This window comes from Daucus carota, chromosome 9 (assembly GCF_001625215.2).
Source record: "Daucus carota subsp. sativus chromosome 9, DH1 v3.0, whole genome shotgun sequence".
Classification (NCBI taxonomy): Eukaryota; Viridiplantae; Streptophyta; class Magnoliopsida; order Apiales; family Apiaceae; genus Daucus; species Daucus carota.
Genome location: NC_030389.2, coordinates 26,977,023 through 27,002,362, shown reverse-complemented (window position 1 = coordinate 27,002,362; position 25,340 = coordinate 26,977,023). Strand labels below are relative to the sequence as shown.

At 39.0% G+C, this 25,340-nt stretch overlaps 2 protein-coding genes and 1 long non-coding RNA gene across 3 annotated transcripts; 1 reads left to right on the top strand and 2 right to left on the bottom strand.

Moving 5' to 3' along the window:
• Positions 1-1,178: 1,178 nt before the first annotated feature.
• On the bottom strand, positions 1,179-2,869 carry LOC135149164 (uncharacterized). The gene is made up of 2 exons (XR_010287336.1): positions 1,908-2,869; positions 1,179-1,566 (listed from the first exon to the last, which is right to left on the bottom strand). It is a non-coding gene; the product is annotated as an uncharacterized LOC135149164 (long non-coding RNA).
• Positions 2,870-5,842: 2,973 nt separating this feature from the next.
• Positions 5,843-8,554, top strand: LOC108201357 (uncharacterized). The gene is made up of 3 exons (XM_064085285.1): positions 5,843-6,162; positions 6,205-7,622; positions 7,668-8,554. Exons 1-3 carry the CDS (start codon positions 5,843-5,845, stop codon positions 8,552-8,554), a joined length of 2,625 nt encoding a protein of 874 aa, XP_063941355.1.
• A 4,419-nt stretch (positions 8,555-12,973) lies between these two features.
• LOC135149542 (uncharacterized) lies at positions 12,974-16,471 on the bottom strand. Its single transcript, XM_064085284.1, has 2 exons — positions 13,457-16,471; positions 12,974-13,375 (listed from the first exon to the last, which is right to left on the bottom strand). The coding sequence occupies exons 1-2, from the start codon at positions 16,469-16,471 to the stop codon at positions 12,974-12,976; spliced, it is 3,417 nt and encodes a 1,138-aa protein (XP_063941354.1).
• Between the last annotated feature and the right edge of the window lie 8,869 nt (positions 16,472-25,340).

The window sequence follows — 25,340 nt, the reverse complement described above, 5'->3', positions numbered from 1 at the left end:
AAATATTACAACGGCAGTCAGTAATCAATAATTCCTTCTTCAGATGTTATTAATCATTAATTACCCCAATTCAGACAATAATTTCCCCTCATCCGACACTTTAAAAAGACCAAAACCAGCAAGGTTTTCATATAACAAAAGCATTTTCTACGAACCCAATAAAAAAAATATTCAATATGCCTTAAAGTCAAAATTTTAATAAAACCCACGAACAATAAAGCTCTAAGACAGAACCCAAGACTCGGCAATAATAAAAAGAGCTTGAAATCAAATCAAAGAATCAACGTATAGTAGCAAATACACTTCCAATGATTTTGTTTTACTTGTTTTGCCTAACAGTTCAATTGGTTTTTATTATATTGATAAATCTGATAGACAGTCTCATTCACCCGAATATTCTTCCATTCCTCTACGGTGTATTCTAGGTAGTCGACTGCCCTTGTTGCGGAATCCAAATAATGTGTCCGTGGCAGTCCCGCCATTATTCCCCCATCTCATTTTGTGTACATCACGCCTTCCGGGACCAGCAAGGAACACCACTTCCTATAAATGCACAATCAATGTTTCAATATATAGATAAGCATGTGTAAATAAGTAAACATTAATTACAAACATATAATGATATATATATATATATATATATCATTGATATCTTAAAATATATCATAACATAAAAAATTAAGAACGAGGGATTATGTAGAGGATGACATCATTATAGTATCCACAAATTTTGAAAATGGATCAGGCAACACAATATCTTAATAGGCCGATGATTGTAACGCCAGGCCTGATACAAGGATAGGAAGGATACAAAGAAGTAGGTTTGGCGAGTAATATAATTTTCAATTTATTTGATTTGCTTACTTCAAAACCTATGTTCGGCGGAAAAAAAATATAGCCAAACACTTAAAAGAATGAATCATAGGTAAAGTTAAGGGGTGATAAATGGCGGGCAGACAATATGCTAAAGAATGCTAAAAAAGGGGCAAAACAATTATTGAAAAGAACGGATTTGCAAATAATACTTCACAAATTTCATTATTTAAATATACTTTCACTAACTAAATAAATTATGAAAATATATACCATTAATTAAATAACAGAAAGAGGGACGACATACATTACATTCATAATAGGTTGGATATTGATGATTATATATAAATGCAATTGCAAGGCACTCACCCAAACTTTCTGGTTAGCTAAAGATATTTGTATGACCAAGATCCACAAAATTTGTTCCACATATTATAGAGAATTCTTATGGACAAGAGACATTAAACTACATGGTAAACACTAATTTATTGTCACCTAACTCCACAACAAGCTCTGCTAGCATTGGATGCAGAGACGAGCCAAGAAAGCAAGAATTTTTTTTGAATCCCTGTATATGTACACTAACATAAAATTAATAAGCAACATTAAAAAATACAAAATTTGAACAAACCTTATGAAAAAAGATAAACTCAACTATAGCGCTACAGCAGCCTATAAGTAACATAAAGCAGCAATATCATATAACTATTAGAGTACCAGGTTATCATCCCCTGAATTTCCTTCACATCTTTCCTGTTAAAATTACCCAATTAGATGATATCAAATTAGCTATAATACAAGAAAATTTATGACAAAACCATTAGGGAAAAATGCTCTGACAATAGTGATGCTTATATAGATGTCAGACATAATCCTTTTCATGAAATCGCCGACTAAGATTGTGCATGAATGCACACACGGAGTAAAAGGAAAAAAAATGAAAGACATAAATGATAGAGCATATTTAACAAAAAAATTAGTATTTATTCTCCACAACCAATCAATCAATAAATTGCCAGACTTGCACAATATAATAAAATATATATAGATATTATCTGTAATAAAAAGGTGCACCTCTGAGATAACCAGAAAACCTGTTGGGTGAATTATGAAAAAAGGTGCTTGCAAGATCAACAGGTTGCTGCACGCTCAAAGTAGAATAACCATTGGCAGCACCACTGTGATAATAGTTTCCATTGTCCTTAAAACCTTTGTGAAAGAATGATTCCTAACAGTTTGCAAGAAGCAGAAGATGGCCCAAAATTGGATGCTTGATGTTCCTCTCTTGCAAATGAGAACCTAGACTGATTGCTGTTTTGTACTTTCTTCATATTCATTGCACCAAGCGGACCAAACTGTTTATCAGTTTCTCCTGGTAACTTAACCAAATTCTGCGGTGAAGGTAAAGCTTCATCCCACAAATCGAAGTCCATTGACAAAATATTTGATATGATGCTGCTCTCTCCCATTTCGTCTGCTAAAATACTGTCATGGCTTACTAACGCACCACCATGTCTTCCATCATGCAATTTCAGCTCATTTTGCAGTTGAAAATGCACTTTGTCAGACAAGCTCCGTAACCACCAACAAAATTGTCTGAAAGAAATTAGCATAACACTGATGTCTCCTCTTAATTTTTACTTGCAAAATTTCTTAACAAAATATGTCTTTTGTGCATTTGGTTTTTTTACAAATGTAATGCTTTGTAGAGGCTAGGTGCACGTTAATGTTCTCTTTCCATGTAAATTTGAATGTATCACAGTATCACTACAACAACCGTCTGCTGCTAATTTGTATGTGGCTTAGGTGCATCTGTGGGTGTTTCTCTAGAAGGAAACATTATAGCAAAAAGGCTGGACACTGATATACATTTCTATGGTGACCCTTACCTCACCACGGCCGACATTCTTTTTGGGTCAGTCGACAGACCAAAAGCTGCTGAACTCTTATATGCAGCTCCTGAAGACCTTAATTCTAAAATTGGGTGATAGGGTTGGCATAGGATAAGAATTGTTTTTACCCATTATCTTGAAGCATTTCGCAGGATCTGGAATATGATATGCCATGACAATGAAGTGCACCCTCAATTTAAAGGTTATAATTTCGTACTATATGGTAAATTGGGTTATGTGAATATTTTCCTACTGTGTATACAAGATATTTCCTAGGATATCATGTACAGATTCTTGCTGTTTACACATTATCACTGTCATAATGTGGTTATAGTAGAATTCAAGTAGACTTTAGTGCTTAAACTCTGTTAAAGCAAAAAGCCGTAATGTTATTAAAAGACAATGCTAAAATTAATCAATTTTTTAGAAAGAGGGAAAAAATGTAAAACTAAATACTGCCAATCTAGAGAGGCAAAAACAGATAAGAATTCATTAGGTTCTAATTCTCTTAAAGGTCGTGATGCCTTACCTGAATTCCTTTTGCATGTCTGAAGCTGTCAGATTCCAACAATTGCTGTAGAAATGGATGCAATATTACTTTCCTGGGAGCTTTATAATGGACAAAGGCTTTCCACATAAGCCTGGAGTACCTTCAAAGCTTCTAGTAAATGGTAAGTGTTTTAACTCAGTGAAGCAGGCCGAGTTTTGTAGGGAGCAAATCTGAGAGCTAATTTGTGGTTAGCTTAAACCTATTCAAGTACGAACAATTTTTACGAATCGTTAAGAGTTCTTACGGATAAGTTGTTATAATGGGGATCAAAGATATGTAAAAAGGGAGAAGTTAGAGATTTTTTTAGAACAGGGTCATTAAGTTCCTTATTTAAAGATATAGTTTAGTCACCGATTTATAATTTACAACACCACGCACAGACTCACCTCTAAACCCCATAATTGGAAGTATAATATTGAAGGCTGCGTTCTCAATTTCAGGCCTGAGCCCAATTCCATTAGATTTACATATGGAGTTGGGAGTTATTTCTCCTAAAATTTCAAGTATATATGCTGTTCAAAATATACGCTTAGACTACTTTACACATTCAAGCGCATAGAATAGTGGTATCTCATCAGAAAAAATTACAATGAATAGTTTCATAATCAGGCAACTTTCTGGAGCTGAACTCGTTGATGGACACAAAGCTGAGTTTGAATCTCATTAACAATCTATAAACTGCGCAATATATAAACAGGATGCACAACCCATATAGAATCACTAATTAATCAATGAAATATCTGCAGAAAGGCACACCTAGACAGGCGTCCACATTCAAGGAAAGAGAGATTGTCAGAAAAAATTAAAACAAGGAAATTCATAATTAGGTAGCTGACTAACATAAAGCAGACTTTCATTGTCATCCATTTACTTTAAGACTTTCAGGTATAAGCTGCTGATACATAAATAGCACACACAGACGCACAAAGAGGGCACAGAACTGTCCAGATATAACATTCATATATAGTAAATTTAAGTGATTCTACATGCGCAATGTTTGCAGTATAATATGACAATATTATTGTTTTTATTTGCTTAAGGTGTGTGTAATAAATATCATTTTCCATAGTAATGCATTTCAAGCTGGTAAATCGATTTGACACTTGTTTCCTAGCACATAGACATAGAATATACATAGACAGTAGATAGTTATAACACCAGGCTCATTGTCTCCTTTCCCGTTAAACTCAGCAGAAGGCTCATTATTTGCTAGTAAGATGGTTTCTACAAACGGCCTCATTGTCTGCTGGCACGGACTCTAACAACATCACAATAGTGTATTCTTCATCACCAATCCATGGAAAGATAGCTTAAGTTGCACCATAGGTTTTTGACTCTTTGTCCTAGTGCGATCGGCTCCTCTAAAAACTGCAGATATTAAGTGCACAAATTCCAAACAAAAAATTTATGATTTTCAACTAAAATTAGAAGGGGGTGCCTCATGATTCCAACATTTAGGTATATTAATTTACAGGACTTCATTCATATATGCAATCTATAACATGTGTAAATTGTGCAAATAAGTAATGATATTTACCAAAGAAGATTGTTCATTAGCAGAGATCCCTAATCAAATACATAAGTAGAAATAAGATTATTATAGTGCAAGGTAAGTACCAGTTTAAAAGGGTGATGTAAATGCTATCTAGTTAACTTTGAACTTTTATATATTATTATTAAAAGCAAACACCTGAATCCTCCCTTATGAGGAATTTGGTCCAAAAATAGGCCATATCAGATGTAATTAGACAATAGAAAAGTGATCATGTAGGATCAATGTGAACATGCAGCTATCACGCAAGACATTAGTCTTATTTGTTGGTGAAGGTGAGAGCCAAACAACAGAACATATAAAGCAAAAAATCACAGAAAATGAAGAATTAACAGATTCAAAATAATGAGATAGATACATATAGATATAGACATGGAAATGAGCGAGAAAAGGAAATTAGAATGTCGCATACTTGTATATCCTACAATAGGTCCCAACAATGCAAAAATTCTATTAGAACTAAAACCAAACAGTTTGAGTTGTCGAAAATACACTCACACTCACGCCCAAAGACAGAAGGCTGAAGTGGGTGGGAAGCACCAAACGCCCTTCCAACCAACACGATGAAGCTGGCGTGGATTCAGAACGAAGTGATGGAGCGAAAATGAAGTGGGGCACGGAGCAGGCAGTATTTATGATTGCCCCTCTGCATTCTCAACTTGGGACGGGGACGCGGCTGAAGTGGATGGGATGGGATTGCTCGTTGAAGAAAAATCCCCGATTTGAAGCTGTATTTTCAAATCTTGTATTTTGAAATCAAATAAATTCACTCCTCCTAATCATTCTGGAACCAGTGCTTCAGTGTGGGCGGAAGATGGAAGGAGCCGAGCATGAACTAACAGAGTTACAGAAATGATCGCTGATTGTGAAAGCTAAAGTCTGGAATCAGGCTGGAATCAGGTTGAGAAGGGTAAGATCGTAAAAGATATTGATTCGGTATTATATCAAGCAGTGTTTAAAAGGGTGAAATAGTCTTTTTGCACTGAATAAACTTGCTCAGGAAACGAACCTGTTCTCATATAATAGATATTGTAGATGCCATTTGGACTAATCAATGCTGGCGCAACTTACCAACGCCTTGTGAACATGATGTTTAAAGAACAGATTGGTAAGACTATGGAGGTTTATGTAGATGACATGCTGGTCAAGTCCAAGGAGGCGCAAGATCATATTCAACATTTAGCCGAAATGTTTGACATACTAAGGAAATATCGAATGAAGCTAAACCCTCAGAAGTGCGTGTTTGGAGTGGAGTCTGGTAAATTCTTGGGATTCATGGTAAACCATCGAGGGATCGAGGCCAACCCTACAAAATTCAAGGCGCTGCTTGATATGAAAGCTCCTCAGAATGTTAGGTAGGTTCAGAGCTTGACAGGAAGGATAGCGGCATTGAATAGATTTGTGTCCAAGTCCTCAGATAGATGCAATGAGTTCTTTAAGGTTATCAAGGATGCAGGGAAAACGTTCGTATGGACAGATGAATGTGAAGAGGCCTTCCAAAAGATAAAGGAGCAGTTGGGGAAGCCACCTCTCTTGGCCAAGCCGGTAGAAGGAGAAACATTGATCTTATATCTGGTTGTGTCAAGATACTCCATCAGTATTGTCCTTGTAAAGGAGGAAAAGGATGTTCAACTCCCGGTATACTATGTTAGCAAGAGGTTACAGGATGCTGAGACAAGGTACACCAGCATGGAAAAGTTGGTATATTCTTTGATCTTAGCAGCAAGGAAACTTCGTCCATACTTTCAGGCACACAAGATAGAGGTAAGAACCTCATATCCTCTACGTCAGATTATGCGTAAGCCTGAAGCCACGGGGAGACTCATGAAGTGGGCTGTTGAGCTAGGACAGTTTGACTTGGATTATAAGCCTAGAACTACTATCAAAGGCCAAGCCCTGGCTGATTTCTTGTTGGAATTTGAAGATGATGCTCAGGAGTGGGCAATAGTACCGTATAATCCAGTTGTTGAACCCATTAATGGTCTTGTGGTGGAAGATGACACATGGTGGAACTTGCATGTCGATGGGGCTATCAATTCTAACGCAGCTGGAGTTGGGATAGTTTTGGTTAGTCCTAGGGGGTGTCGGTTGTTAAGTGCCATCCACCTAGGGTTCCCCGCAACCAACAATGATGCAGAATATGAAGCTTTGATCAATGGTTTATCCTTAGCCATAGAGATGAAGGCCAAGAACCTTATTGTATACAGTGATTCTATGTTGGTGGTTCACCACGTAAACGGGGGGTTCTTGGCCCGGGGTTGGAGAACGAACTTATACATTACCCATACGCAAGAATTGATGAAGAATTTCAGAGAGGTACATTTGGAAAAGGTCCCGCGGGAGAAAAATGAGGGTGCTGATGCATTGGCCAAAGCCAGTTCCAGAAGGGACACCAAACTCTTGGGAACTATCCAATTCTGTGTTCAGGAGAGACCAAGTGTGTCAGAAGCACAGAAGGTAACCCTGTTTAAAGAGGACCTGATGGAAGTCGAGGATGAAGTGGCGGTTACGTGGATGACACTGATACTTAAGTTCATTCAGGATGGACAACTCCCAGAGAGTGTAAAGGAAGCCAGAAGCCTTAGATACAGAGCAGAAAGGTTTGTTATTTACGATGGAGTCTTATACAAGAGAGGGTTCAATCAACCGTTGCTGAAGTGCATTGCAGGGGATGATTGCAACTACATCTTAAGGGAGGTACATGAAGGAATATGTGGCAATCACTCGGGGGGTAGTTCACTTGCTTTAAAGATCCTTAGGCAAGGATACTACTGGCCGACTATGAGGAGTGAAGCAAGCAAGTTCGTGCAAGCGTGTGACAAGTGCCAGTGATTTGCCACATATTCATCTCGTCCTGCAGCAAGTCTGACTCCGTTACTTAGTCCATGGCCATTCGCCTTATGGGGGATAGATCTCATTGGAGAGCTTCCAAAAGCCAAAGGAGGAGTCGGGTATGCAGTAGTAGCAGTTGATTATTTTACAAAGTGGGCCGAGGCCATGCCACTAGCAACTATTACTGCTAAGAAGATAACAAGTTTTGTATTCAATTCAATTGTGTGTAGATTTGGTATCCCGTTCAAACTAATATCTGATAATGGGAAACAATTTGATAGCAGAGAATTGAAGAAGTTATGTGATGACTTGAATATAAGGAGGAATTTTGCAGCTGTATATCATCCACAAAGCAATGGACAGACTGAGGCAATCAACAAGATCATCAAGCACACGCTAAAGGCCAAGTTAGAAGAGAAGAAAGGTGATTGGCCGGAGGAACTTCCAATGGTATTGTGGTCATACAACACTACGCCAAGGACAACTACTGGGGAGTCGCCATTCATGTTGACCTATGGTTGTGAGGCAATGGTTCCGGTAGAGGTCGGAGCAGGTTCCTTTAGGAGAGACCACTTCCAGGAAGAGGACAATGCTGTCAACCAGAGGCTACATCTAGATATGTTGGAAGAGGTCAGAAGGGAGTCGCAAGTTAGGTTGGCAGCATATCAACAAAGGACAGCCCGGTTCTATAACAGTCGAGTCAAGCCTAGACCATTCAAAGTAGGGGACTTGGTGTTGCGCAAGATGATGCCAGGGATGAGGGTGCCAGGTCATGGAGTATTTGGCGCCAATTGGGAAGGTCCCTACCGCATTCGGGCTGAGATCTTTAGAGGAGCATACTACTTGGAAGATATGCAAGGTGAGCCTATTTCCAAAGCATGGAATGCTGAGCATTTGAAGAAGTATTATCAATAAGAGCCACATGACATCTGCCAAAAGGAACAACATGTAGTCAATAGATAATGACAAGGCTCTTTAGTTCATTTTACTGACTGCAAACACACGGCGCGCCCAAACATGGGGCGCGCCTACTCGCTAACGACTTGGCAGGTTATTAAGTTAAAAGATAATAGCTCCTCTTAAGAATTCTAATTGAGGATAAGTTCGCAGGAGGGGTAATCCAGCAAAACAATCAGCATCTAGCAAACCAACTGCTCTCTCTGGCTTAAAAAGCATCGAAACTGGGCGCGCCACATTTCCACTTATTAATATTTTATAACACAGCACATTAAGGAAGAGAAGATATACCAAATGAAGTACAAGGGAGAAAAGGAAACAAGCAAATCATAGAAGAAAGCACTTAGCAAAAGCAGAGAATAACTAAAGCATCAGTAGGAGAAGAGACGCGCCCTAATATCAAACGGACAAGTCGTCACATAAGTTATACAAGTTAAACCTAGAATTAAGTAGCGGTCAACACACAAACAAACAATAATAGGGCGCGCCCTCATATCAGAATCCAGGCTAATGTATCGAAATAATTCGTACAACTTGCAGGGTTGCAGGGACCCGCACCCTAAAATGTTCAAGGAAAACAAGCATAATGATCAAGGATCCTGAGAAGAGTCCAGGTTGCCTTGTTGAGAAAGAACGGCCTCAGAAACTGGGTTGGTCTGGAGAGGAGTTTCGTCTACAGCCTGTTCAAGTTGGAGAATTTCATCTTCATCGTCAGGGCGCGCCCTTTGTGGAGAAGGCTGTTGAAGAAACTTGCTAGCAGATGAACCTGCAGCCTCCAGCTCGATCTCAAGCCTCTTTTCTTCAATAGCTTTGGCCTCTTCAACCTTGAACTCTTCAATCCAAGCTCTGGTAGCAGGAAGAAACTTGCTCCAATCATACTCTGGGTCAACAGCCAGGAATCCAGTAACATAACTTCTAAAGCCTGAAGCAAAAGAAGAAGTCTCCACTGTCGCCAGTTGGCTCTGCAAATCAGCAACTTGACCCTCCAAGGAGACCACCTTCTCGCCAGACGAAGACAGTTCCTGAGCAGTTTGGTTAAGCTCTATCCTGAGATTGTCTGTATCTGTCTTCAGCCTGGAGATATCCTTCTCAGCCCTACTCTTAAACTTCTCCAGTTCAGTTTTTTCTTTCTCTGCTTCAGATAGTTGTTTTCTCAACTTGGTAGTCTCTTCATTAGCGGCGTCAAGGCGCGCCCTGAGCATCTCTGTATTAGGGGGATTACATGTTAAGTGGAAAAAGAGCTCAGCAGCGGCGCGCCTACATGCATCGGCCGCCTGGTCACCATTCCTTTGTTGCCAGCTGCTAAACTTGGACGGTTCAATGTAGCCATCAGCCACCTTGGCAAACCAATCGCCTGCTGCTGTTACTGGAGCCTCGTAGGGGAACCCAGATGATGATTCCTGCACCTTCAACTTCTTAGGGGTGTGCACATCAACCTCTTGGCTCTTCCTTTTTTCATGTCCCTTCTTCCTGGGAGAAGGGGGCTTAGGAACTTGTTGGCTAACAGAAACTTTATGTGCCTGCCTGGAACTGGACGCGCCGACATTTGTGGCGCGCCCACTCTTCACACCAAACCCGGCAGGAAGTGACATGTTTGAAAATACACAAAAGCAAAAAAAAAAAAGGGAGAAGTTATCAGTAACAGTATAATGTCAAGGAAATCAAATGTTATAAGCATGTTTGACAAGTAAGATAATTCTGGGAATCTATATGACAGAGAATGGGTAAGCATGTAAAGAAAAGAAGGGTCACCATAGTCAGGCGCGCCCTGATCCTCGGCATTGTCAGAATCTTCCTCCTCCTCATCTTCGATTACTATCTCTTCGACCTCTTTAGCCTTTCTTCTTATGGGGCGACCCCCATAGAAATCTTGATACGGGCATATGTCTCCCACTGCGTCACTTAAAAATCCATATTCCTTCAGACGCTCAGTAGTGACCAAATGGTTGATGATCTTAGCCTCGTAGGGAAGATTTATAATGTTTTCTGCACGCTTCTTGGCGCGCCCAGAAAGGGAAGATTGTTTTCTTTCACCTAAAGAAGCAAGAAGGAAGAATAACTAAGTACGTGAAAAAAAAACAAATGTAACAGGAGGCGCGCCTAGAAAAGATGAGATACACTTACTAGGTGTTGTGTTAAATTGGGTCCTGACTCTTTCATCTGGCCAAGTGTAGAAGAATGGTTCTTTCCATTTCTTCTCATTGCTTGTCTTGCCTTCAGACCATCCAGTAGAATTGTGAGTCTTCCACACCACCAGGTAGTAGTACCCGAGACTAGACGCGCCCAATCTAAAAAAGTAGCTAAGATCCTCCATTGTTGGCGCACGGTTATTATGGTCTCGATAGAGCATGTATAGGGCAATTGCTAGCTTCCAGCCATTAGGAGACAGTTGAATTGGGGCGATATCAAACCATTCAATTATCGATCTAAAATACGGATGAAGGGGAGGACCGATGCCAAGTTTCACTAGCTTTGGTGTAAGGACCATTCTAGGAATACGGAGTCTAGGATTATAATCAAAGATATGAGGCCGCATCCAAGGATGAGGGCGCGCCCAGATACATCCTTTGTCATAATATCTGAGGCACCATTCGATCTCTGCCTTAGAAGCAGTGGAGGACAGCCCAACGCAAGCTAATTTGCCTGCTTTCTTACGTCTTTTGGCTTTAAGTGCTTCACGGATCTCACCTTCCTCATCCCAATCAAAGTCCAACTCACTGTCCGTTATCTGAGGATGGGCATAGGGGTTAGGTGAAGGAGCTGGTGAAGGAGGGCGCGCCTCATCTAATGATTCATCTTCGTTCATGGCATGGTAGAAATCTCTGGCTTCCTCCTCAGCTGCAGCCTCCTCAGAATCTTCATCGGTATCGCTGGCATCATCTCCCAACTCTTCTTCACCAGAAGTACTAGGTTGGTTGTCGTCAGATTCAACCAAAGGATTCTTAGAGGAATTACGAAGATCTTGCTCGTCTTGATCCAAAAGTTCGTCTATATCAACCCGGTCGACCTCTTGTGGTTCAGGAGAAGAAGGCTCCCGTTCAGCCATTATTACAGACGGTCTAGAAGAAAATGATCGCAAGGGAGTAGGTGAAAGAATATCTGGCGCGCCCAGATTAGCCAGCTGCAAAAGCGAAACAGATAAAACTCAAACATTGGGCGCGCCAAGTATGTAAAGAAAAGAAGACAAAATAGAAAAGAAAATTAAATAGGAAGAAGACAAATTGAAGAAGAAAGGCGGATGGAGAAGACAATAGGACGGGGACGGATTCAGAAAATATAAGAATCACATTAACAGGTTCTAGATAACATGAAGAAGGAAAGGACATGGTATTCAGCCAGTGCGATAACGCCTTAGCAAAAAGTCAAATTCGTGAAGGCATTTAACAGAAAACCAAGGCCCCTTATCCTACGTTAGGAAAGAGGGCGCGCCACAAGATAGGGCGCGCCCAGGCGACAAGAGGGAGACGGCCCCCCAAAATGCAAGACAAAACGCAGATACCTAAATTACAATGATCGTATGAAGAAGGCAGGTCCAGAAAAGAGAAAAGAGGGCGGGCCTAGATATTTATGCTATCGAGTATCACAAACACAGATTCAAAATTAACTACCAAACTCAAAAGGATCAAACTCAGATATATACATATATACACACAGGCAAAATTCAAGAATAGCAAGGAAAGTGAAAAGTCACATGCATAGATCTAACAATATACTCGGTGAAACAGTGAGGAAATGTTAGGCCGAATAAACTCACTGTATAAGATAATATAGTGAACACAATCAATAACAAAACACAAGTATAAGAGAATAATCCACTAAACTCTTATTCACAAATCACAGTAGCTTACAAATAATCTCTTAGTGATTTATATTTTATCACTAAGAGCTGCTAGGTTACACGAATGATATTCAATTGATAACTCCTCTAGAGTAAACCCTAAGCTGTGTTTATATACACAGTTTCATGATATCTACTGATTGATTTACAATTATCTGCTTCCTAAAATAATCTAATCAGTAGCTATCCTTCTGCTATCCTGATCTGCACAATCTCTCTTGATCTTTATCTTCCTTATTTAGTCAGATATGCCCCTGAAAATCAGCCGCCTGCAAACTTTGATCATCGTTAAACTCTGATCCACCTGGCAGTCTTTAAACTCTGATTTCCAGTTAAACTCTGATATTTTCTTCTGCACACTAAACAAGTTAGATACCTGTGACATCATCAAATATGTAACAATCTCCCCCAACTTGTACATTAGACAGGATGAACAAGTTCCATATATTTACTGATGATGTCAAAAATAATCAAGGACAAATGCATGAAATAATTAATTCACAGAACTAATTACAACTTACAGAACCAGTAAAAGCTAACTATCCAATCAGTCTATATCCATAGCTTTCCTTGACAAACTGAGTGATCAGATCTTCTTCAATTTGTCTCAGAGTCTGTATCATCTGAGCTTTGACAGTCTTCAATTCTTCATTGTCTTCTCCTGTCTGGTATATAGCTGATCTCAAGGCCCTTGCCTTGCATCTTTTCATGGCTTCTCCCAGTTGAATGGCTCCTGGTCTGTCAGCTTCATTATTGTAACCCAAAATTCTGGTTCCAGCTATAGTTTCCATGACAGAACTATTTTTCTCCATATTAATCTCTGAACCATCTTCCTGAGTTATCTTAGGAACATACTCTGCATCAGAACTTATCCCATAAAATCTTCTTTTCTCTTGGATAGTTCTTTTCAACAGCTCATACCATCTCTTGGTTGCTTCATTCTTTATCTCAAGCATATAGTGAATATGCTCAAGCTCCCTCAGAGATTTTATCAATAGATCAGCTTCAGAAATTCTGTAAACTCTGCCAGATTCCAAAAATAAAGCAATTTTCTCTTTATCTTCAGGCCCATCATGAGTATCCATCAGAATTTGTACTGACTCTATTTTGTCAAGGTCTTTTTGTGTTACAACTTCTCCAGTCTTCTCAGTGAGAGGATATGGGTCTTTGAAGATAGTTGCAGCACTGGTCTGAATCTTCTCTTTCTTGTGACCTAGACCAGTTGTGTCCCTTGCTTCTTTTCCTCTTGTTCCTTTATCTCTGATTTGTGTGAACAAGGAGCTTTCCTTGTACTGTCCTGTACCAAGGCTTCCAAACAAGCTCTTCTTCTTTGATTCAGCTGTGTCAGCTTGAGCCTTGTCAGAGGTTGTCTTTATCCAGGTGGTTTTTACTTCAGCTGGATTCAGCTGAATTTCCTTCAAGTTTTCAGCTTGAGCAGTGTCAGAGGCTAAATTCTGATCAGTAAACTCAGAAATTGTTGCAAGAGTTTGTGTTGCTTCTGACTCATCCTTCTTTTTAGATGGAACACCATCTATAACATTCTTCCCTTTTCCACTGGAATCGGAATCAGACTTTTTCTGGTAAACTCTGGGCTTGTTGATGTCAGCATAATTTACTTCACTTATCACTATTCCTTTTCTTCTTGAAGATGGTAATTTCTTTGAGGAATCAGTGATTTGTTTCTTTTCATCAGATTTTGCTTTGCTGATTTTCTTCTTTTCTGCAGCCAACCTCTCTTCTTCTTTTCTAATATCTTCAATTGATACTCCAGGATTCTCTTCTTCAAATAAGTTCTTTGCAACTGCTTCATCAAAATCCAGTTGTGTAGGAGCTTTGTAGAATAATGTAGTTTCCTTTCCCTGAATCTTCACAGTATGGCTCAAGATCTTGGATTCAGGATCACCAATCTCAATCAATTGCTCAGAAAGAGCTCTTGATTCATTGTCAGCTAGAATCAGAGGTTGAGACTCAGACTGAGTAGTCTGAGTCTGTTTTGAGCTGCTTCCAACCTTTTCTCTTCTATTTTCTTCAGCTTGAGTATGCAACACTATTTCAGAGTTTGACTTTACAGAGTTTGACTTTGTGTTGCCATCTCTCTTCTTTTCTTCATCCTTTTCCTCATCATCTGACTTCTGTTGCTGATCCATTTTGCATTTGTCTTGTGGTACTTTCTCCCCCTTTTTGACATCAGCAGAGGTAAGAAATTTAACCAGCTGAGCTACTGAGGAGCTCAGATCAGCCAGAGTATGCTGCATTAAGCTCTGAGTAGCTTCAATGGATGATAATCTGTCTTCCACTGATGAAGATGGAGCTCTGTCCATTTTTCTTGAGTATGTCAGTGTGCAGACTTTGTTCTGTGCAGATATTGACTGAGGAATGGAAGAGGAAGGAGCTGGTGAGGGAATCTTGATAGGTGAAGATATTCTGACTGGAGAGATTTCTCTATCAGATGTAGTTTCTCTGAGTTGAGCAGAGATATCAGCTATCAGAGAAGCTAAGTCAGCATTTGGAACAGAGTTTATCTCTGTATCATCATCATCATCAGCTGCTATAATGCTGACTGTGTGAGAACACAAAGGAGCTGTAGCTGCTTCAGAGATTGTCTTGTCTGAGATCTCCTGAACAGGAGCTGCAACATGAGTCTCATCTGGAATCAGAGGTTCTTGATCAAACTCTGGAATTTCAGGTGCAGGTTGTTCTGGAGCTTCTTCTGATAATGGCATAGCAGTTGGTGGTGTTGTAGGAGGCAAGGTACCCTCTGACTGAACCAGAGTTTCAGGAATAGGTTCTGACATATGAATATCAGCTTCTGGAGAAGAAGTGGTCAGAGGAACTGTAGAGAGTGGTTCCACCATCACAGGATCAGAGACTGTGATCATTTCAAGAGGATTAACTGCTGACTGCAGAGGTGGATCTACAGTTAGATCAGTGATTGATGTAGGCTTAACCTTCTTTCTTGGTCTGGAGACAAGAGGTGTTGGTATAGTTTCATGATCAGAGTCAGAGTTTGAGATTTTCTGTAAGAATCTTCTCTTCCTGGGTGGAGGAGAAGACTTAGAAGGGGATTTAGAAGATCTCAACACTCTGGTTGGTGAAGAGGAAGGACCAGAGGATGGTTGGTGGTCAGTTTTTACAACTGGCCCTTTTTGGGAAGGACCAGAGGATGATACATCTTGTGGCTGGTGGGAAGAAGAAGGTATATTCTCATCAGAGAATATGGGATCATATTTATCTGGCATTACCAGCTTCAAGTTGTCCTGTACAGTTACAGGAATAGCAAAAACAGGGACTTGTGGTTTCTTACTGTCCTTTTTAATCAAATCAGTAAATGCACGCTTGGTAATTTTAAAAGGCAACTCATTACCAGCTTCAGGAATAGGAACAGTAGGGAAGCAATAAGAGAATATTAGCTGACAAAATCTAGCATAATAAACTATGTTCATATTCTCTGTTCTCCTATCACCTATAAATCTCAGAATAGAAGTAGCTAAATCAAACTTGAGATTGTGAATCAGAGAATACCCAATTTGTTGACTGAAGAGTGGTATAGCATCAAAATTGCTGCATTTGTTGGCAAATGCTCTGGTGATGCAGTCATAGAAGAAACTCCACTCCTTGCAGAGGTGTGGACGCTTGAGCTCTCCCATTTTGTCAGTGTTCCCGGAGTACCCAAAGAAAATCATCATATCTCTTAAAGTCTGAGTGGATACAGAGGAGTGAAACTTGTTGTGATTAGGAAGATGAAGAGCCTTCCTTACTGTTGCTGGGGACACAAAATATTCTTGACCTTCATATTCACAGGTCAGAGATGGTAAACCATGATCCCCTCCATCATCATATCTGGAAGTCCTCCAGAAAGTGAGCACTTGAGAAGGGCTGAAAGACTCAGGCTGAGTCAGAGCATACATGAGCTCACTATGAGCGAGGAAGTCCTGAATCAAGTGAAACTCTGATGGGGCTTCAGAGTTATCAAGAATTGCTGCATAATTGTTGGTCATGAACTTGGAACCATCGAATTCAAATGCAGTGGTCGACATTTTCTGAAAAAGGAGAGTGCGGGTAAGGTGTTTGACAAATGTCTGATGAGAAAATGAGATGAGAGTTTGAGAGAGAGAGAGAGAGTAGAAATCGTGTATAAAAAGTGAAAATAATTTTCAAGATCAATATATATGTGTGTATACACGACGTACTGACTCTCAGTGTTAGTGGGACACGTGGCAAACTCTGAACGGTAACAAAAACGGTAGTGGAGCAGTAATTATGAGCAAGCGTGTGAATCTGTATAACTGTGTAACATTTACCGAGAAAACACAATTATTCACCGTGTTTTTCTCCACTCAGGAATTCAAAAGGATTTTGTACCGTTTGACAATTAAATCTAATATTCACCTGACCAAAATTCATTTAATTTAAACTCCGACTTGAATCAGAAGTTTGACCATTGACCAGAGTTTAAATAAATGGCAGATTATGAGACAAAACAACGATTAGTCATAAAATTTTGCACTGATTAGAGATAAATATGGAAAATCTGGCAACCAATTTTTCCTCAGAGTTTGCAAACAATTATTTGAATTTAATCAAAAATCACTCAATGTCATAAATTTTTGTTAATCACAGATATGGAATGTGAGGTGTGTGTTGTCATGATTATTCTAATTGTACAGAGATTGACAAATTTCTTGAGTAAAATTAGAAAGAATCAGATGTACAGAAGATGTTTTAACCATCTCATAAGCCGAGTGTCTCACATATTAGATCAGAGTTTAAAGTTTCTCTCGTTTGTAAGACAAGTATCTTTTGAAATGAAACTTCTCAGGGTAAGTGAGTCATAACCTTCATCAGATTTTTGTTTCAGTGTATTTCTCCAGTAATCAGAGAATGTGAAAGGTCACCAAGAAAAATACAATTTTCTGATGCATTTTGCTTAATACCAGCAGTGCACATGGTTCTTTCCTTTCACAGAATTTCTAAGATCTCAAAGGAGTACCTGAATTTTCTTTCTTTTCTTTTCTTTTCTTTTCTCTTCTTGTCTTTTCTTTTCTTTTCTTTTCTTTTTCTTTTCTGAGAGGAAACAAATTTGTGATCCATATCTAAGACCTAATTACTCTTAGCTCATGAGGGGAGTAAAGCAAATTCTTCACTGAGTACTTATCTAATTTTCAAGAAGTAAGGCAGTCTAAGTAACAAATTTAATCATGTTTTGTGTAGCAAGGATTTCCACATATGTAATGTCTCAAAAATTAGACTCCAGAGTTTTTCATGATCTAATTCAGGTATTTGCAACATATTATACACAGGAATATCCTTCATCAGTGAAAATTCAAGTCATCAGAGTTTGTCGGGTCAGAGTTTAAATATCAGAGTTTGTCATATCAGTGCATAATCATCAGAATTTAGATCAGAGAATAACAGATGCAGTTGCAGATCAAGTTATCAACAATTACTAACAGATATATAATCATGCAATGTATCAGAGTTTAGAGAGGACCAGAGATCATCCCTAATTCGTTTACAAGCCTTGTAAATGTTGCTTCAGCCAAAGGTTTGGTGAAGATATCTGCCAACTGCTGATCTGTTGGGACAAAGTGAAGTTCTACTGTTCCTTCCATCACATGCTCTCTGATAAAATGATATCTTATGCTGATATGCTTGGTCATGGAATGATGTACTGGATTTCCTGTCATAGCAATAGCACTTTGGTTATCACAATAAATAGGAATTTGATTCAGAGTTAACCCATAGTCCAGTAATTGATTCTTCATCCATAAAATTTGAGCACAGCAGCTTCCTGCAGCAATATACTCTGCTTCTGCAGTGGATGTAGAAATTGATTTTTGTTTCTTACTGAACCAGGAAACCAGTCTTCCTCCAAGAAATTGACAGCTTCCACTTGTGCTTTTTCTGTCTATTTTGCACCCTGCAAAATCTGCATCAGAGTAACCAATCAATGTAAAGTCTGATTCTCTGGGATACCAGAGTCCCATCTCAACTGTTCCTTTGAGATATTTGAAAATTCTTTTGACTGCTACAAGATGTGGCACTCTTGAATCTGCTTGAAATCTTGCACAGAGACAGGTTGCAAACATGATATCAGGTCTACTAGCAGTCAGATATAGCAGTGAGCCTATCATACCTCTGTAGTTAGTAATTTCTACTGGTGATCCAGTATCTTTATCTAACTTAGTGGCTGTTGCCATTGGAGTGGTAGCAGCTGAGCTATCCTGCATGCCAAATTTCTTTAGCAAGTTTCTGGTATATTTAGACTGATTGATGAAAATACCCTCATCAGTCTGTTTGACTTGAAGTCCCAGAAAATAGCTCATCTCTCCCATCATGCTCATCTGATATCTGGACTGCATAAGCTTTGAGAATCTCTCACAGAGTTTAGGATTAGTAGATCCAAAAATAATATCATCTACATAAACTTGAACTAAAAGCAGATCATTACCATGGTTGAGATAGAATAAAGTTTTGTCAATAGTACCTCTGTTGAAACCACTGTCCAAAAGAAATTGAGCCAGAGTTTCATACCATGCTCTCGGTGCTTGCTTTAGTCCATACAGTGCTTTATCCAATCTGTAGACATGATCTGGAAATTTTGTGTCCACAAATCCTGGAGGTTGTTCAACATATACTTCTTCCTCCAGCTCCCCATTGAGAAAAGCACTTTTTACATCCATCTGATAAACTCTGAATTTCTTGTGTGCTGCATAAGCCAAGAAAATTCTGATTGCTTCCAATCTGGCAACTGGAGCAAAGGTCTCATCATAGTCAATTCATTCCTGTTGAGAATATCCCTTGGCTACCAGTCTGGCTTTATTTCTTGTGATTACTCCATCACTGTCTGTTTTGTTTCTGAATACCCATTTGGTACCAACTATTGATCTGTTCTTTGGTCTTGGTACAAGTGTCCAGACTTTATTTCTCTCAAATTCATTTAACTCCTCCTGCATTGCTGTTACCCAGTCTGCATCTTTTAAAGCTTCTTCCACTTTCTTTGGTTCTGTCTGAGATAGAAATGAATGGAATAAACACTCATTTGCTGTTGCAGTTCTGGTTTGTACTCCAGCATCTGGATCTCCAATTATCAGATCTGGTGTGTGAGACTTTGTCCATTTTCTTTCATGTGGCAGTTGACTTCTGGAACTAGATCCTCCCCCATAATCCATGCTAGTATGATTTTGATTCTCTGATGCCTCTCCCCCATTATTCATGCTATCTCCATGAGCATTCTGAGTTTCTGATGCTCCCCCTGAAGATATGTTCTCATGATTCTCTGATGTAGAATGATCAGAGTTTGAGGAGTCAGAATCAGAGTTTGAGTTTTCTGCCGAGTCTGCAACATTTTCATCCAGATTTTCATTGTGAAAGTGCTCCCCCTCAACATGTGCTTGAGGTTGATGAGTTGAAGTGACATGTTCTGATATTGTCTCAGAGTCAGAGTTTATGAAATCAGAGAATGCATCTTCATCTTCAAATCTCAGTTGCTCATGATCTTCAAAATCTTCTATTCCAGTAATTTTCTTATCATCAAAGGACACATGAATGGATTCCATGATTATCCTTGCTTCAGATTATAAACTCTGAAGGCTTTTGTTGATAAAGGATAACCAACAAAAATTCCTTCATCAGCTTTTAAATCAAATTTGGTTAACTGTTCAGGATGATTTTTCAGAACAAAACATTTACACCCAAATATGTGGAAGTATTTGAGATTTGGTTTTCTGCCTTTGACCATTTCAAATGGAGTTTTCCCATGCTTGTTTATCAGAGTTGCATTTTGTGCGAAACAAGCAGTTTGCACAGCTTCAGCCTAGAAGTAGGTTGGTAACTTTGCTTCCTCCAACATGGTTCTAGCAGCTTCAATCAGAGTTCTGTTCTTTCTTTCTACAACACCATTTTGCTGTGGTGTTCCAGGTGCTGAGAATTCTTGTTTAATGCCATTAGCTTTACAGATGTCTTCCATTTTTGAATTCTTGAACTCAGTGCCATTATCACTCCTGATGATCTTGACTGCATCTTTAGAACTTTTGTCCAGTTGTCTGACATGCTCAATTAGCAGAGTTGATGTCTCATCCTTGCTGTGTAGAAAATATACCCAAGTATATCTGGTAAATTCATCTACAATGACCAGAGTATATCTCTTCTTTGCAATGGACATTATATTTACTGGTCCAAAAAGATCAACATGAAGCAGATGATATGGCTCAAGAATTAAGGACTCAGTTTTACTTTTGAATGAAGACTTTCTCTGTTTTGCTTTCTGACAGGAGTCACAGAGTCCATCTGGAGTAAAAACTGATTTTGGAAGTCCTTTCACAAGATCTTTCTTCACTAGTTCATTTATATTGTTGAAGTTCAGGTGAGATAATTTCTTATGCCAGTTCCAACTTTCTTCAATACTGGCTCTGCCAAGTAAACAGATTGCAGAGCTTTCAGAGTTTAAAGAGAGCTTGGCTTCATAGATGTTACCATGTCTAAATCCTTTTAGAACAGTTTTTCCAGTGATTTTGCTAACTACTTCACAATGTTCTTCAAAGAAATCGACATGATATCCTCTGTCACAGATCTGACTTATGCTTAACAGATTATGCTTAAGTCCTGAGACCAGAGCTACAGATTGAATGATGACACTTCCAAGATTGATATTGCCATATCCCAAAGTCTTCCCTATGTTGCCATCTCCATAAGAAACATTTGGGCCAGCCTTCTCCACAAAGTCTGATAGCAGGGCTTTATTTCCTGTCATATGTCCTGAGCATCCACTGTCCAGAACTAGGATATTTTTCCTGTTGCCCTGCAATCACAAAACCACTAATGGTTAGTTTTAAGGACCCAGACTTGTTTGGATCCTTTGTTCTTGTTAAGTTTGTTAACACTAGCAGCGGAAGATTTATCAGAGTTTAAATCAGAGTTTGTGCTAACAGAGTTTAAACTAGGAGAATCAATCTTTTTCTTCAAGGAAGGTTTCAGTTCATAATAATCATAATATAAACTATGGTATTCCTTACAAGTGTAGATGGAATGCCATAAACTACCACAATGAAAACAAGGATTTTCTGGTCTAAATCTAGTATTCCTAATCTTAACTCCTGATTTGGGAGACATAATATTTATGTCCTTATTTTTCCTGCAAAAAGAAGCAAGATGATTAGGATTACCACAATTATGACAAGTTTTCCTAGGAGCATTTGGAACATGCATATAATTGTTGCTTTTGTTAATTCCTACCTTCCCATTTCTATTTTTCCTAGGTTCCTTAATCCTGTTTTCTTTCTTAACCTCCTTGAGCTTATGCTTAAGCTGTTTCTGAGTCATTAAACCAATATTGACCTGTTTAGGTATATCAGTCTTTGATTTGTCCTTTTCCTTAGATTCTGCAACAAATCTTACTGGTACTACCTTAGGTTTTTCAATTTTAATGGTTTCTTGTTTATATGACTCAGCTTCATTTTTATCAGTGTATCCTAAGCCTTTCTTCCAGTTTCCACTCTCTAAGATATTCTGAGTAGTCTTTCCTGATTTAGTCCAAGTTCTGATTATCTCTCTTTCCTTAACAAGTTCTGATTCAAGAGAAGCATTTTTCTTTAAGAGTTCATTTTTAACAAAAACAGAATCATCTCTTTCCTTCTGAACTTCTAGCATCTGAACTAGTTCTTTCTCAAGATAATCATTCCTTTTCTTAACTTCTAAGATTTCAGATTTTAATCTATCATTTTCTAAAGTCTGATCTCTATAACTGACATGCAAAGTTTTAAGGAACAGTCTTAACTCAGTTATATCTTCAGTATCAAAAGCAAGAGTGGAATGAGGTACCTTAATTTCAACAGTCTCAGTGCTGTTGTCCATATTTGCCATCAAGGCATAGTTGACTTCTTCCTCTGATTCTGATGAGTCTGCCCAGCTTCCCTTCTTTGTGATAAAGGCTTGTTCCTTTTCTTTCTTGGCTTTCTTACACTCAGTTGCAAAATGGCCTTTCTCTCCACAATTGAAGCAGGTGTATTTAGACTTATCAGTTTTTCCAGATTTTTCTTCTTTGCCTTCATTCCTTTTGAAAGCCTTCTTATCAGAGTTTCTGTCTTTCCTTGAGAACTTCTTCCCTTTGTTGAAATTCTTGTAAGCCATCTTCTTGAAGCTTTTCACCATCAGTGCTGCCAGCTGCATCATCTCAGTATCACTGTCATCAGAGTCTGAGAGTATATCAGAGTCTGAGTCATCATCAGAGTTTGATGACTCAGTATCAGACTTTTTGACATGAGCTTTTCCCTTGCTTTTCACAGCTGTTTCTTCTTGAATTTTGAGAGCAACTGGTTTGGGTTTTCCACCATGTCGTTTGTTCCTTTGCTCCATTTCAAGTTCATAAGTTTTCAGTCTTCCAAAGATATCATCCAAAGACATCTCTTCAAGATCATGATTGTCTCTTATAGTGGTTACCTTCAAATCCCACTTTTCAGGAAGAGCAAGCAGAAATTTGAGATTTGAATCTTCTAAATCATATTCTTTATCCACAAGAGATAAGTCATTCAGCAGCTTGACAAACCTGTCATAAAGATCAGTCAATGATTCACCAGATTTTGAATCAAAGTGTTCATACTCTTGAGTAAGTATGGATCTTCTGTTCTTTTTGATGGCTTTGGTTCCTTGACATCTGACTTCCAAAGCATCCCATATTTCTTTTGCAGTTTTGCATCCAATCACCCTGTTTGACATAGCATTATCAAGAGCACTATGCAACAAGTGTTTTACTTTTGCATCTTTACTGATTGAGGAGATGTCCTCAGGAGTATAGTCTTTCTTTTCTTTGGGAATCATCTTCTGATGTTCATCTCCAACTGCAACAGAGAGCTTTGTTGGCATATGTGGACCATCATAAATCCTGTCTAGATACTCTGGATCTGTAGATTCTAGAAACATAGCCATTCTAACTTTCCAGATAGGATATTCAGATGCCCTGAGGACCGGAACCCTAAGTGACTCATATCTACTGTTTGAAGTTTGTGATTTCTCAGACATGATTGTGTGAATAAGATCTCACTGTAGGTATATCAACAGAGCTCGCTCTGATACCACTTGTTAGGCCGAATAAACTCACTATATAAGATAATATAGTGAACACAATCAATAACAAAACACAAGTATAAGAGAATAATCCACTAAACTCTTATTCACAAATCACAGTAGCTTACAAATAATCTCTTAGTGATTTATATTTTATCACTAAGAGCTGCTAGGTTACACGAATGATATTCAATTGATAACTCCTCTAGAGTAAACCCTAAGCTGTGTTTATATACACAGTTTCATGATATCTACTGATTGATTTACAATTATCTGCTTCCTAAAATAATCTAATCAGTAGCTATCCTTCTGCTGTCCTGATCTGCACAATCTCTCTTGATCTTTATCTTCCTTACTTAGTCAGATATGCCCCTGAAAATCAGCCGCCTGCAAACTCTGATCATCGTTAAACTCTGATCCACCTGGCAGTCTTTAAACTCTGATTTCCAGTTAAACTATGATATTTTCTTCTGCACACTAAACAAGTTAGATACCTGTGACATCATCAAATATGTAACAAAGGTAGGAATATGTACCTTAAGCTGAGGAGAGTTGTGGGCTGGCTTTGGAATCGAAAACGGAGCAGTAACGCGGCCTGGAGAGCTCGAACAAAGAAACGGCGGCGAGAGGTTTTCCGGAGTAAAAAGAGATGAAAATGAAGAAGTAAAAAAAAAGAAAGATGAAACCCGTATTTATACTCAGGTAAAAGAAAGTGGGATTAAAATAAATAAATAATGCGTAGAAAATGGAGTACAGTTGTTCAAGATAAGGGTTTCAATGGTCAGCATAATACGGCGCGCCCACTTAGGCCGCAGACAGTTGGTAAGGAGAAGAAGTCGAAGAAGTGAAGATTTAAAGATCTCGCCAACATTTTTAATATTACCAAGATCTGGGGGGTAGTTGTTATATGCAAAATTATACAGTCACTAAATGGGCTAGGCCCACCAAAGGAGGTCTGCTTAATCCAGAAAAAGATGAAGATCGACATAATTTTGAGGAAGCCCAGTTAAACGATAGGGCGCGCCCTATCTTTGGGCGCGCTAACTTGCTGAGGACAGTTCACTTAATCGTGGTTCAGAAGGACAGCAGGAGATGCTTCTTGTTTGAGGGGACGCTCTTAAGCATAAGTAGATCCTACTGTTAAAATAATGAAGGCCCTACCTTGTAGTCTGAGGGGTTATCCTCCTTGGGAGGTAGAGGATGGAAGAGAAGATACATTCTGGGAGGTCCTATCTCTGTAGTCTGGCGGGAGGTCCCTGTCGGGGAGTAGGGTAGTGCCCATGCATTTGGGGTAAGCTCTAGGGCTAGGCCTCATCGCATTGGGCCCCTTTCAGGAGGAAGTATCTGGAAGGGGAGGCCCAGCCCACATGGGTCTCTTGGGAGAAAGAACTGCGTACCGGCTTGATCCCCTATAAAAAGGGGTACGTAGGCAGATTGTAGGCATCGATCATTCTTGAGAGCTATTCCAGTTAGCAATCTTGAACCCTTTGCTTACAATTGCAGCCGCCTCCATAACAAACGACCAACCACTTCCTGTTTTCTCGCCAACAAGAATCTTGATCCACGCCGCGAACCTCATCTTTGTTAACCTACCAGTTTTCTCCGTTAACACCAACGTTCACAAAAAATATAACTCCAACCATAACAAGCCCTTATGTATAATTATAGCCATCCTCCTGTGGATATCTATATTTGTCGATCCGCTACAGATCTGTAGCGAATTCCACGTCATCTCCCGCAATTTATTTTCCTCCTTCTTGCTGATTACATATAATTTATTACCATGTTAAACTGATATATTCTATTTATAACAATTTAAATATTAATAACAAACTATTTTTAAAT

Coding starts and splice junctions, on each gene's coding strand:
- LOC108201357 (XM_064085285.1), top strand. CDS start 5,843: ATGCCATTTGGACTAATCAATGCTGGCGCAACTTACCAACGCCTTGTG. Junction 6,163..6,204: donor AAAGCTCCTCAGAATGTTAG/GTAGGTTCAGAG, acceptor GGCATTGAATAG/ATTTGTGTCCAAGTCCTCAG. Junction 7,623..7,667: donor AAGCAAGTTCGTGCAAGCGT/GTGACAAGTGCC, acceptor CTCGTCCTGCAG/CAAGTCTGACTCCGTTACTT.
- LOC135149542 (XM_064085284.1), bottom strand. CDS start 16,471: ATGTCGACCACTGCATTTGAATTCGATGGTTCCAAGTTCATGACCAAC. Junction 13,376..13,456: donor TATTTTTGGAATCTGGCAGA/GTTTACAGAATT, acceptor CTTGAGATAAAG/AATGAAGCAACCAAGAGATG.